At 40.3% G+C, this 13423-nt stretch overlaps 1 protein-coding gene across 1 annotated transcript; it reads left to right on the forward strand.

Moving 5' to 3' along the window:
• PYGO1 (pygopus family PHD finger 1) lies at nt 1–9136 on the forward strand. Its single transcript, XM_075100320.1, has 3 exons — nt 1–613; nt 5655–5740; nt 7499–9136. The coding sequence occupies exons 1-3, from the start codon at nt 565–567 to the stop codon at nt 8618–8620; spliced, it is 1257 nt and encodes a 418-aa protein (XP_074956421.1). The 5' UTR covers nt 1–564; the 3' UTR covers nt 8621–9136.
• The last annotated feature ends 4287 nt before the right edge of the window (nt 9137–13423 follow it).

Consider the following 13423-nt stretch of genomic DNA (forward strand, 5'->3'; position numbering starts at 1 on the left):
GCCGGCAGCCCCGCGGAAAGGGCCGCGCGCTGCCGCGCTCATGGCAGGAGCGAGGGGAGCCCCGCGGAGCGACCCTCCTCCGCCGCGGGAGCTGCCGCCGCTGCTGCCCTTGAGGGCCCGGGAGCCGGTCGGCAGCGGCGGCTGGGGCACGGCGCGGTGAGCGGCGCCGGTGGCCGGCGGGGGCGCTGCGCGGGGCCGCAAGGCCTGGCAGCCCCAGCGGCAGGGGCCAGGCGAGGCGAGCGCCCGCAGGGGCCCTGCTCGGCGCGGCTCGGCGCTCCGCAGACCCACGCGCAGCTCCCGGCTAGCGGCCCTCCGCTGACCGGGGCTCGCCTCGTCGGGCCCCCACCGCGGGCTGCCGCAGAGCCCTCCCGCGCCCAAACTTTGCAAAGTCTGGCAGCTCCGCTGCTGGGGCGGCGGCGGCGGCTACGGCAGCAGCGGGCGGGGGCGGCGGCGGAGGAGGCGGGGGTAGAGGGGGCGGGGTGCGGGCCGCCGGCGGCGGCGGCAGCATCAGCATCAAAGAGCTCCGATTCTTGCCGCCCTGGGAGCCATGCGCTGCTGTCTGTAATGTCAGCGGAACAGGAGAAGGACCCCATCGCGCTGAAGAGATCTCGAGGTACGTGGGGGAGCTGGGCCGGGGCGGGGGCCGCAGCCGGGGCCTAACTCCCGCGAGGAGAGTTGGAGGTGCTGAGGGATGTGCGCACCGGCCGGAGCCGACCGCCGCTGCCCGCCGGACGCCGAGCCGGGTCGGACCCCTCGTGCCCTCGCCGCGGTCCCTCTTTGCGGCTGCCGGCGGGGCTGGTAGCCGCGGGAGCCCAGGGAGCCGCGCTAAGTTTGCACGGCGGGCCCGGGCGGGCCCCGCGGGCTTCTGCAGCCTCCGGGCCTGGAAATACAAAACTCGGGGCTCGCTCTGCGCGCGGATGTCACCCGCGAGTGGAGGCGTGCGGGTACGTGGTCGTGTCTGTTGTGTTTTTCTGTGTGCTGCCCATTAGTATGCAGCGTGCATACTGTTGGTGCAAGGGAATACGTCGGCAGTGCCACATGTCCGAGTTAGTGTTGATGCAGAGCCCATAAATTACACTTGAGTGTTCGCTCTTCTAACCCTGCTCTTGCTCTTGTGCTTGATTCTAGTTGGGGTTTTTTTTTTCTCTTTTCGGGAAACGAAAAATTTCTCGAAATATTGTTCTTTGTTAATCGCAGTGTTGAATTGCTCTAGTGAGGTTTGAAGCATGCATTTCTTTGAAATGTGTAAGAAGGCTAGAAATACGGTATCTCTTCCGACTCCGGTTGTGCAACTGACTTCAATGGCAATAGCACATCAGCCTACATAGCGGTAGTTGTGTCCCTGTAGTCCGTAAAAACAGAAATGCGTTTCTGAATGAAATAATGAAAGGCAGTAAGGTGACTGAGTTGCGTGCAAATCATGGCAAAATGATAAGATCTGCAATTTATTGCTTCTCATTTCCTCCTCTTTTCCTCGCCTCCTGTTTTGCCCCTGGAATTCTATTGTTCTTGATGTTTTAAGTGTTGTTTTATGGTTGGGTAAGTGGGGGAAGGTGTGGATTCTGCTATGCATATTGTCATTGATTTACAGTTTGCTTTTCTAAGACTATTCTAGTAACAGCTGGATTGTAACCTTGAGAATGAAAATATGCAGGAGTGATACAAAGGAGACTGGGATTCATTAGACCCCTCTACTCTCAGGCCCTGAATCTGCAAATATTTAAGCGCATACAGTTTCACGTGCCTGAGTTACCCACCGAGGTCCATGCGATTACCGCTTAATATCAAAACTGTTTACAGTGTCAGGACCACAGAATAGGCTCACCTAATCTGGTTGAAATTAGACTCTCTTTAGTTTTCTGTCTATAATGAAAAGTTTTTTCAGCCATTTATGTTTCCTGGGAAAACATTCTTACTGAGATAAAACACTGTTTAAAAAGAGTTTGGCATCCATCCTGTAAAAACCTAGGCAGAGATTTGTCAGTGAGTATGAAAATACTCCATAGTGTATTTGCAGTATGCGAAGTATGGCATAAGTTACATCCAAAGTTACAATCTCTTAATACGTAAACAAAACTACAAGTTGCAGTGGACTAACACTGAAAATGTCTGTCTTGCGTATGTGTGAAGTAAAAAAGAATACAGGACTTATCTCTTCTCCTTTTCCCAAATGTAAGTGGCTGAAATACATTTTATCCGTTATTTATTAACGGAATAGTTATCAGATGTGTATTTACATCTCTAGATCCATTACATATTATGTCCCAGTCAAAAGGATTGTATTTTGTCCTGGCAAATTAGTCTCAGATGATAAAATAATTTTTTGCACCCATAGTGCAGTATTCCAAAATGCTTGGTAGACCTTTTAATGAAAGTCTATGTAGTAGGTACCAAAAGTGACTTTCTGGAAAGTTTATTTTGGCTGCATGAAAATGACCCTTATTCACTCTTCTTTTTTTTTTGGAGGTATGCTAGGACTAACATTCTGTTTCCTTTCATGTATAAATTAAATCATTATAAGATCCACAGGGAAAATATAAAGTCATATGGCTAAATTAAATCATTGGCCTCACACAGTGAGAGCTGAAAATACAAAAGGTTTGTACCTTTCCAGACGTCGGACTCGGTTCTGCAAACTTAGGCATATGAATGGCTTCACCCATATAAGTAATTAATGTAGAAATTGGTGGAAGTTGTCACTGGAATTCTAATATTCGTATGCTTATGAAGAATATGTGTATGCTCTGAATAATGATATCCCAAAGTGGGAATTTGTACATTATTTTCATATAATCATTTAGGTTGGAAAAGACCCTTAAGATCATCAAGTCCAACCATTAACCTAGCACTGCCCGGTCCATGACTAAACCATGTCCCTAAGCACTACATCTACGTGACTTTTAAATACCTCCAGGGATGGTGACTCAACCACTTCCCTGGGCAGCCTGTTCCAGTGCTCTACAACCCTTTTGGTGAAGAAATTTTTCCTAATATCCAATCTAAACCTTCCCTGGCACAACTTGAGGCCGTTTCCTCTTGTCCTATCGCTTGTTACTTGGGAGAAGAGACCAACACATTTTATAACGTTTTATCTTATGCTACTGTAAAACAGCACTTGCATGCGATCCTCACTATTCTACTTGATCACAGATTTACTAATATCTGTGCCGCTAGTTGTTGAATTTATTAAAAGAAATCTGGATATTTGTAATATTTTGCTATCAGTGGTTAATGTCATTTATGTATTAAGAGTAAAGGACCATAAGCAGGAATGTATTTTATGAAGCTTTGAGGAATGGTGTTCACAGTATAATCTCCCACTGAATTTATGATAAATGTCTAGGAATGCTGGAGAAGAAGCTAACGGAAAGTGCAGGGACAGTTTTGAGTAAATGGTTTATCAAGATGATGATTTATAGAGCTGGAATTTAATGGAGATTTGTCATCCTTTATGTAAAATTTTGTGCTGTAATTATTTAGTATCTACACTGCAGTGGCAGTGCTTCATAGCACATTAAGTATTGGCAGGATTTTATATTCTAAATCAGGGCAAAAAGGGCTTTTTTTTTTAAGAGTAATCCCTAGTTACTCTGATGGTAGGTTATACTGTGATATGCTATGCTCAAGCATGAGTTTATTTTGAGAATGTGATCATGACTTCATGCCCTAGTCTTTGAAATTCACAGATTTAAAACTTGATAGGTGTTGATTGGGGGTGTCCACCTATCTTCCTTATGTATAATGAAAAATAAAACTAAATGTCAACAATGACAGCCAAAGCCAAAAGGAACTTATTAAAGCAGAGGCAGAACTGGATTCTTACTTGAGGTAGATTCCCTGAAACCTCAAAAAAGGGTTGGAGGGGAAGGAAGGAAGTGCTAGGAGTGAAAATTTGTCAGGCCTCCTTTGATGAGGAGTATTTGAAATACCTGTTGGATATTTCAGTCTGTATACAGCAGGTCTGTTTCTTCAGTGTGAGAAGAGATTTTGTGTTACTTTACTGAATAGTCCTAAAGCTGGTTTAGCTGTCTGCTGGGAATACTTGTCTAACATAGAGTGGTGTAATGTCATACATTTGCTTTGTTGCATAATACTATTGATAATTCACAGTTACCTTCAGGTTGCCTTTGGTAATAAAGACAAACCTGTGTGTTCAGCTCTATGCTTGCATCTTGATAAACTTTGACTTGTATACTGAATTTAAGTTTTAAACAAATCATAGAATCACAGAATCGTTAAGGTTGGAAAAGACCCTTAAGATCATTGAGTCCAGCTGCTAACCTATCACTGCCAAGTCCACCATTAAACCATATCCTCAAGCACCACGTCTACCCTTCTTTTAAATACCTTCAGGGATGGAGACTTAACCACCTCCCTGGGCAGCCTATTCCAATGCCTGACAACCCTTTCGGTGAAGAAGTTTTTCCTAATACCCAACCTAAACTTCCCCATGTGCAGCTTGAGGCCATTTCCTCTCACGCTATCGCTTGTTACTAGGGAGAAGAGACCAACCCCCACCTTGCTACAACAGTAAAATTTTTAGGTTGGATTGCCCACTTCTTACTGTTCTCTACAGTTACTATGTATATATGTTGGGTTTTTTTTAATTTTAAAGAGCAAATAAGCTATTATCTTAATGGGCCTGGGAAAAAAATGAATTAACGTACAGTTTCTTAATGTAATGATGGTAGCATCTTAGCATGTGTTGGTCTCATGTCACCCAAAAGTGATTTTCATACCTCAGCTCAGGGTTGCATTCCCATATGATGGCAAATCCACTTGAGCCCCATGAAGTCAGCCTGACTGGCATCATAAGGAATGTGCTAGATTTTTTTTTTTTTTGTCTATGGTCTAACTAGAGTCTTAAAAATGAAACCCACGATTTGTACGACTGATAACTTCTCCCACTGTTGTGAAAGGAGAAGAATCCCAGGTGAAGTACCTTTTTTTTTATTGCTCAGAGTTGTCTGAGTCATCGGTGAAATGAATGTTCTTTACTTCTTTTTGTGCCAGAGCAGCCACACTCAATTATTCTATGAGGTTTCTGCAGAGTAGGGCAGGTTCATTTAGAGCCCCTGTCATTTTTGGCAGGTGTCTTTTTGTTTGATCAAGTCTTGCATTTAGGGAAATTTGGAGATCTGTCTAAACAACACGGCAGGTTTTCAGTGGTTTTCATTTGTTGATATAGTACTGTTTGCTTTTTCTTTCATGGCATATTGTAATGTACTGTTGTATGTTGGTATAGTGAGTTTGATAAATGCTGTGTCTGTGTAAGTTAAATAGGTGAATCTTAGGCATGGTTTTAAGCAGTCCTTTTAAGTGTTATACGTTATGCAAACAAGAAATACTTGTAACTGGTAGAGATGTTAAGAACCAAGGGACAGATAAACATATAATAAATGGAGATGTTTATTCCAACTGTAATTAGCATGAATTGGTCATTGAAGTGGTAATAGAGCAAGATAGCTGTATACAAGGTATGCTGACTTTTACCTCCAGATGTTTGCTCCTTAAGGACTTGCAACATAAGGCACCAGAATTAATGCAAGTTCAGTATTTGTAACAATTATCTGTTGCTATGACAGACAGAAGCAAACTTAAAATACAGTCTGTAATAAAACTAATGCAGTACTGCACTGATTGAAATTTTGTAGGTGGTGACAGTGGATTGGATGGGCTAGGAGGACCAGGAGTGCAACTTGGAAGCCCTGATAAGAAAAAGCGCAAAGCAAATACACAGGTAAATTCCCTTTGGTTCTTTTTCTTTCTTAATAAAGAGTGCACTGAGATGTTGTTTGCTGGTATGACTATCTCACATTGTTCAGAATATAAGCCTCTTCTCTGAAATAGCAGTTACATACAAAATATTTCACTCGTTCTGTGAAGTCGAAATCTTCATAATACTAGTTATTCTTACGGAAGTTATTTTAATCTCTGTAGGTTTCCAAAGACCTATAAAGAGAGGAGCACAGTGAGACTGCAACAACTTGTATTTTACCATATGTATTTGATTCTGAGACAGACTTGCTTTTAATTACTTTTGTAGCCATTGCTGGAAATCTGTAGAGCATGAGTAGTTGCTGTGAGACTACTTTTCTTCTTACCTTTATTCCTTATATTTGTAGGTTTGTGGGCTAATCGATCAGTACAGTTTGTTAATGCTTTGACCAAACTCTTGGCATATTCCCCAAGTGATTTTCAAGCAAAAGCTGTGAGGCGGGTTCAGCTCCTTTCCAGTGAATCCCTGCAATTTGGCATTTCTATAAAGTTTCTGTTTCCAGAAAAGGAAGCCTGAATACAAAACATCTAAAGCAATTAGATATCTGTAGTGCAGAATTTTCCTTTGTGTGTTCATTCAGCTTTGAGTGAGAGTATCTGTTAATTTGGTACTGCCCAGTGAGAGTGATTTTGTTTATGTAGGTCAAAAAACAACCACTTTCTGTTAGGCCTGTCCAGATTCCATTGAGATGTGGATCTGTTTTCTCAATTTTTGTTTTGTTTTAAAGTAGTCATGGCGAAACCTGCTCTGAGAAATGTTCAGTTAATGTAAGGATTTCAGACTCTTTTCTCGCTGGAGCCTTCCTTGTGTTCTGGAACAGTGATAACTGTAGAGGGCGTGCAGATTAGTTTCCTCTCTTCTTACCAGGTTCAAATTTTGCAGTGCAGTAGAATTATTTTTTTTTAGGGGGGGAGTGGGGGTGTAAGATGTTCAGTCTTAGTTTATTAGTATTTAGGAGGAAATGCTTTCTGTGAGCACAGTTAGTGTGAGGGTGAATCAGCTAGACATTCCCCATAGGCTAGTCTAGAATGAAATTCAATTGTATAGCCACTCTGGTGACATCTAAACAGCCTCTGGGCTCCATTAAACAATTGATTATGCTCTGCAACCAGAAATCCTTGTATTTTATACCTACTGACTAGGCTTTGTAGACTGTCCACGATCACTGAATGCTCATAAGGGACACCTCTGTTCAGTATATAGAAATATTCTATATTCTATGTGCAGGCCTCTATACACCTTTTTTTAGGGTTATAGTAACATCAGGTTTGTATATCCTCACAGAAGCAGCGTGTCTTTTCAGTAAAACGAACCCAAAATGAAACTCAGGAAATGCTTCAAATATGCTTTTCAAATTTGGAAATATTTTGTGCATGTGTTCAAGTGACAGATGGCTTTCTGTATTGTTGCTTTTCTTATATAAAAGATTAAGAAATAGAAGTCATATCAAGTAGTATTTTCAGAAGCATGATTGTGCAACTGCATAATTCTTAAAACACTGAGATTACTGCAAATCACCATGTTATTTGGAGCCCAAACCCCTTTCTTGCCTCCGTACTGAAATTTCAGACAGACTGGCAGGGTACAGTGGGTGAGCTTTACAGAATAGCTGAACAGTTCTTTTAGCAGTAGTGCTGCTAATCCAGGACCTTTGTGATTGGTCTGTCTTGCAGGGAAATACTAAAACTAATTTAAATATTGTATTTAAAATATTTTTAGGGATCATCATTTCCTCCTCCATCTGAATATGCTCCACCGCCGAATCCAAGCTCAGACCACCTTGTAGCTGCAAATCCATTTGATGACAACTATAATACTGTGTCTTATAAACCACTTCCTTCAGGAAATCCGTATTTCAGTAATCCTGGTTATCCTGGCTTTGGAGGCTATAGCACTTTCAGAATGCCACCTCATGTGCTGTCCAGAGTGTCCTCGCCGTATGGTGGTTCTTACTCCCTCAGAAACCAACCACATCCCCTTCCTCAAAACCCTGTGGGAATGGGTTTTAGTCGACCCCATTCTTTCAGCTTTGGTCCACATGATAACCCAGGTTTTGGGAATCAACCACCTTATAGTAGTGGTCAGATAAATCAAAATGTCAGTATACCTGGTCAGCATTTCAGACCAAATCCTGGTGAGAACTTTGGCCATTCTGGTCAGATACCTCACCCTGATATGCCATCTAACTTTGGTCCTGGAAACAATCCAAATTTCCCAAATTCTCAGCTAGAGTCAAACCATTCTTTTGTTCCTCCACCAAACACATACAACCAGACAAAATCATCAGCACAAAAGCAAGAATTGAGTCAAGGTGCAAGCAAAGCATCCAGCCAGAACACTGCTGCTCATCAGCATCATCACAGGACAGAAGACATTGTAAGTCAAGGTAACAGCGACTTAAAAAATGTTACTCGAAACAATGTGGTAAATCAGGATAATAGCCATTCTAATAGTGCTGATAACACTAATGCTGGTCATTCAAATGGGACTCAGAGTAAGTCCCGCCAGCCTCGAGGTACTGCTGAAGGATGCAACTCTGAAAAAAGCAGCAAAACACCCCTTCATCCCAGTCGTCATGGTCACTCATCCTCTGAACCTGTCTATCCATGTGGAATTTGTACACATGAAGTTAATGATGACCAGGATGCCATCCTGTGTGAAGCCTCTTGTCAAAAGTGGTTTCATCGGATCTGTACAGGTATGACTGAGTCAGCTTATGGCCTTCTTACAGCAGAAGCATCAGCAGTGTGGGGTTGTGATACTTGCATGGCTGACAAAGATGTGCAGTTAATGCGTACAAGAGAGACCGCAGGTCCACCTGCATTGAATACGGATGGCTAATCATGTGAATTGGTGGTAGTGGTTGAAATACTTGCTATGAAGATTTGGTTACAAATTGGGTATTTCACTTTTTGCAGACAATCAGTTGTAGTTGATTGCTGTCATCTTTTTTTCCGTAATTGTTTTCATTCATAAACTTCCATCTCAGCTTTTGTACTCTTATGTGTACAAATATTTTACAGGATGGAGTATTTTTTTGTTTCTGATTAAACTGTAAAACATAACTGACAACTGATCAGAAGTAAGATGTGCATTGGCAATTTTATCTGAGGCAAAAATGTGCCTGTATGAATAGCCCCTAATTTGCTAGCGTTAATGTGTTAACTAACACTAGCATTTATTGCTTGGTTTTAGTGGTACTTTATTTGCAAGTAACCATAGATTTTATTTCTTTGAATATAGTGGAGATCACATGGAGGAATGAATGTGCAGTACTAATAGTTTTTATTTTAGGGTAAATACAGAGAATTTTGTATGTGCTTTTTCCTATTTTTGAAGTAAAGTATTAACACATTATTTAGAAATTTGTGGCTTTGTGCTTAGTAACACAACGAAATCTGCTAACTCTTACACATTTATATTTCCTTGAAGAGGCAATGATCTCTTTCGACTTCTCAGCAAATACTTGCTGAAGACTCTTGCTAGGTCTTGCAGTATTTGGAAATAGTTACAAAATATGATTACGTCAGAAAAAGAGCATATCAAGTTTATGACATCCAGTGCTTTAAAGCTAGAGAATACCAAAACTAGGGTTGCATATGTAACCTCAATTCATTTATCTTAAGCACATACATAAGGATACAGTCTCTGCATCTGTCACAGTTGTGCAGTCAAGCACCGCTCTCTCATCCTTTCTCATTGACGGTTCTAGTATCCCACCACAGTACTGCCTGAGAAATGTGAATGAACTAGCGCAGGGAAAGTCCTGCCTGTCTTCTACGGCTTTCAGCTACAGCCTGCTCAATCATCCTGAGCTTACACAGTCCACTTGGCATTGAAGGAGGGTGCAAGGCAATAGGGTGTGCTCAGCACAGGCTCTGAATCGCAAGATAATTTGGCCAGCAAAGTGTTAAAACTGAATTCCCACCACTGCCTCAGGCAGTCTTGCAGTGAGGGGGTGGGAAATCTAGGGTGAAGAAAAATACAGCTTTCACATCAGGTGAGTTTAGCTCACATTGGGAGCTTCTTAGCTAAACTTGATATCCTACTGACAAGTGTGAATGGCATTAGAGCTTCATGTGTGGTGCTAAGAATTCTGTTTTAATATGGGTAATTTGATTTTATTCTTGATCACAAAAATAACCCCCCCTTTATTTTTATAATGAGGGGAAACATCTAACCTTGAAGACTTCAGCCTTAGCAGTGTGATAAAGTTGGATATGCAGCTGAAACATGAGTGTTTCTGTAGAGTGGTGTTTTAACTTAATAAAAGGTGGCACTGTAATAACAGACTGCCTTTAATACTCACCACTGTGCTGGAAACTTGGTCTTTAAACAGTCAGCAATTAAATAATATGTCATGCATTACAGGTACTAGTCATGTTCCTTAATGTGATCAATTGTTCAGGTCTGTGGTGATGAGTGATGTAGGAGCCTATATAGAATACAGCCATCTATATATAGAGGTAGTTTTTATGGTAAGCTATGCTAATGAGTGAAAAGTAAGGCCTGTTTGCTAAAGTCACCACTGTGTTTGATTTTTACATGGGCTCTACTGTGGTACCTTCCTGGAAGATACTGTACAGATCTACATAACTGTCCTTGTTTTATTTTAAAAGTGCTAAGTTTTATATACTGTTTTACGGGGAAAGTGCAGTATTGCCCTCCTTTTTTGTCTTGCCTCACATCAGGAAAAAGGAAATAATGTCTAAAGTGTAAATGACACAATTCATATATTGAGGATTTCCTGTATGGAGATGTAAAGAAAGTGTAAGGCAGATCCAGAACTTCTGTATTTATCACTATTTTCTTTATTTAGTACAGAGACTAAATGTTATCTTATTTTGTTAGACGTGTCATATTTAAAAAAAATAACCAAGCACAATGGTTATTAGGGAGATATATTCTTCAGTAGTTTTCCTAATGACTGACTGAATGCTAGAACTTGCTTTTGGTATCTAAAGCAGAAATTAAACCAGACCTTGTTTAGATAGATTTGTTCCTCTGGGAGTCAATTTAATCTCTGCTACAATTTGCACTGTGAAGGTAGTGGAGCTGGTTCAGACCTACAGCAATGTAAATGAAATAAAAAATTTTGCTCCGTGAAAAATTCAGCAAAAGCTCCAGTGATGATATTGTTACCCAAGCATGCTGCTCACCATAGCTTTCCCACTCCCATACCCCATTCCTGTTGTGAGAAGGTGTTCTCAGTCCAATTAATGTTTTAACATTTTTGAGCAGACGTTGTATTTAAAATAGCCATGTATTTCTTAACCTCTTCTTCAACCCTACAAGAAGTTTGGCAAGTGTTTTCTATATTAGCTAGCAAAACATTAGAATTTAAATATAGTGTTCTTACAAACTTAAAATCAACTGAAGTATCATCTTATAAGGCCTTAAATTGGATATTTGTGAAACTTATTCTAACAATTTAATTCAGTTTTTCTGAAGTGGTACTATGTTGGGTTTGTAACCCAGTAAATTTTCTGCATTCCTTAACTTGCAAATTCAATTGTTTCAAATAAAAATCAATGAGCAACAAAACCAAACTTGTTATCATACTGATCATAGAGATACGACTGATTAGGATCTCCAAAAGTCATCCAGCCAATATGCCTGCCCTGCTGATACTCTCTTGGCATACCTGGGCTCTTTATCTAGAGAGAGGGTTCTACTTCGTTTTTCTCTGCGTGTATTGACTAGTAGTCATTCAAGTATGCACAGGAAAAACAACAATCACATTTTGTTAGTAAGGTACTAGGAAAATGTCAGCTGATTAGAATTAGAAATTAGTTATAGAAGGGTGGGTGGGAGGGAGGGCTGGTTAGAATAGGTGAGGTTTTTTGTAATACTCTACACAAAACAATTTGTATTGAACTATCATGTGCTTCTTTCATTGCTAGTGATTTAGACTGTACTGGTGCTGTACACCAAAAATATTGTGGAGATTTTGTAAATCTTACAAACCTTAACATTTTTGTGGGAAATGCCTGTGTCCTTTTTAAATAGCTCCTTGTCGTGGTCAGAAATGCAGCCTATATTGCCCAAAATGTGTCATGGGGTGCCCCGTGTCCCCTGTGCCCCCCGCCAACCTGGCTGAAGTAAACAGGTGTAAACTGGATTGAACTGTCCTTAACACTTAGTTTTTTTGTCAGAGACCAGTTTTAAATGAGAAAATATATAATTTGCTCTTTAAAATATTTGTTTTATTGGTGTCAGGGTAAGTAACAGTGCTGCATATAAGCTAGAGGGCAGATATAAAAAAAAATCCTGTTTCTGGCTGTTTTACTAATCCATTCTACAACTTGAGACAAGCAGGTTAACTGTTTGTGCTTCAATCTCTTCTTTCAGAAGATCGGGCTAATGCTTACATCCAAAAGGGTGTTCAGAAGCCTATTTATTATATGAGATCTTCAGATGAAAGAGACTACAGAAAAGTAATAAAGTTTGCTCTATTTAAAGAAAAATATAATTTTGGGGGCTGCTCAAAGAATAGTATACTTTGTGACTTCTGAAGTTTTTAATCTAAGAACTGGCTTTATAATCACATCTTTCAGGCTGAACTTCAAAGTCAGTGGAACTGCATGTATGCAGTCAAGAATGTTTCAAAGTGTTTGCAGTTCAGGGCCTATGATATTTGCAAGTGAAATGCTCTTTATGGTTTGAGATTTTCACAAAATCAATGGTGTTCAAATGTAGCACCTTTTAAACGTTTGTCTTTATTCCAACTTAACACAATAACACATCTGCATTAAATATATCCCTTTCATTTTATAAACAAACATTGCCTGGCAGTAAAAGTATTGGTGTAACATTTTTAAAGAAAGGAAGTCATGCTTCTTATCATGTTGTATGTGACTTAAATGACTGTTTCATATTAAAACTAATCTTTCCTTATGTACTGCTTAAATATACCTGTTTTGGGATATCAGTTCAGTACTTTTGATACAATCTTGAATGTGTTCCACATTGGTGACATGTATTTTTGCAACAACTTTTTTGTTTCAATTTTAAATTAGAGCATGTCTGAAGTAATACATGCATTAGTGCTGTGGTGTGTGGCAAAGTTAATGTATGTAATTCAAATTGGAAAAAAGTTTCCAGACTTTGTCCAACATTAACCCTGTGGCCAGGGATTAAATTACTATGTAATACAAATTATTTCATATCATGATGTGTTTTAAGCTACTCTATGAAGTATGTGAAACATTATTGTTTATGGATTGGTAGCTGGTGTGGTACCTTGCATAGAATGAGGTATGATAGATGGTAGCAATTAATGGTAATTAAAACTGACTACCTTTCAGAACATGCAGCACTTATGTGCATTGTCATCTCATTGCCGTAAATGTTAGTATGGCTTTCTTAATATTATCCACTGACAAATGGGTGAACATTTGGTAATAAGCTCACAGGTACAAAAATTCTATTCTAACACTCTACTTGGTTTACAAAACATGTAATTTTTTAATCTGTTGTGTGATTAGATATATGCAGGAGGATGTAGGACTGGATGTATTTTGAAGTTACTCTGCAACTACTCAGTTCTGTCTGAAGCTTTCTATATTAGAATAGACTCTTCCTTAAAATTGGAAAATAAAGTGTACTTAGCAGAACTTTTAAGGCAATAGAACTATCCTACAC

Source organism: Phalacrocorax aristotelis, chromosome 7, assembly GCF_949628215.1.
Source record: "Phalacrocorax aristotelis chromosome 7, bGulAri2.1, whole genome shotgun sequence".
In the NCBI taxonomy this organism is placed as follows: domain Eukaryota; kingdom Metazoa; phylum Chordata; class Aves; order Suliformes; family Phalacrocoracidae; genus Phalacrocorax; species Phalacrocorax aristotelis.

Coding starts and splice junctions, on each gene's coding strand:
- PYGO1 (XM_075100320.1), top strand. CDS start 565: ATGTCAGCGGAACAGGAGAAGGACCCCATCGCGCTGAAGAGATCTCGA. Junction 614..5,654: donor CGCGCTGAAGAGATCTCGAG/GTACGTGGGGGA, acceptor GAAATTTTGTAG/GTGGTGACAGTGGATTGGAT. Junction 5,741..7,498: donor AGCGCAAAGCAAATACACAG/GTAAATTCCCTT, acceptor AAATATTTTTAG/GGATCATCATTTCCTCCTCC.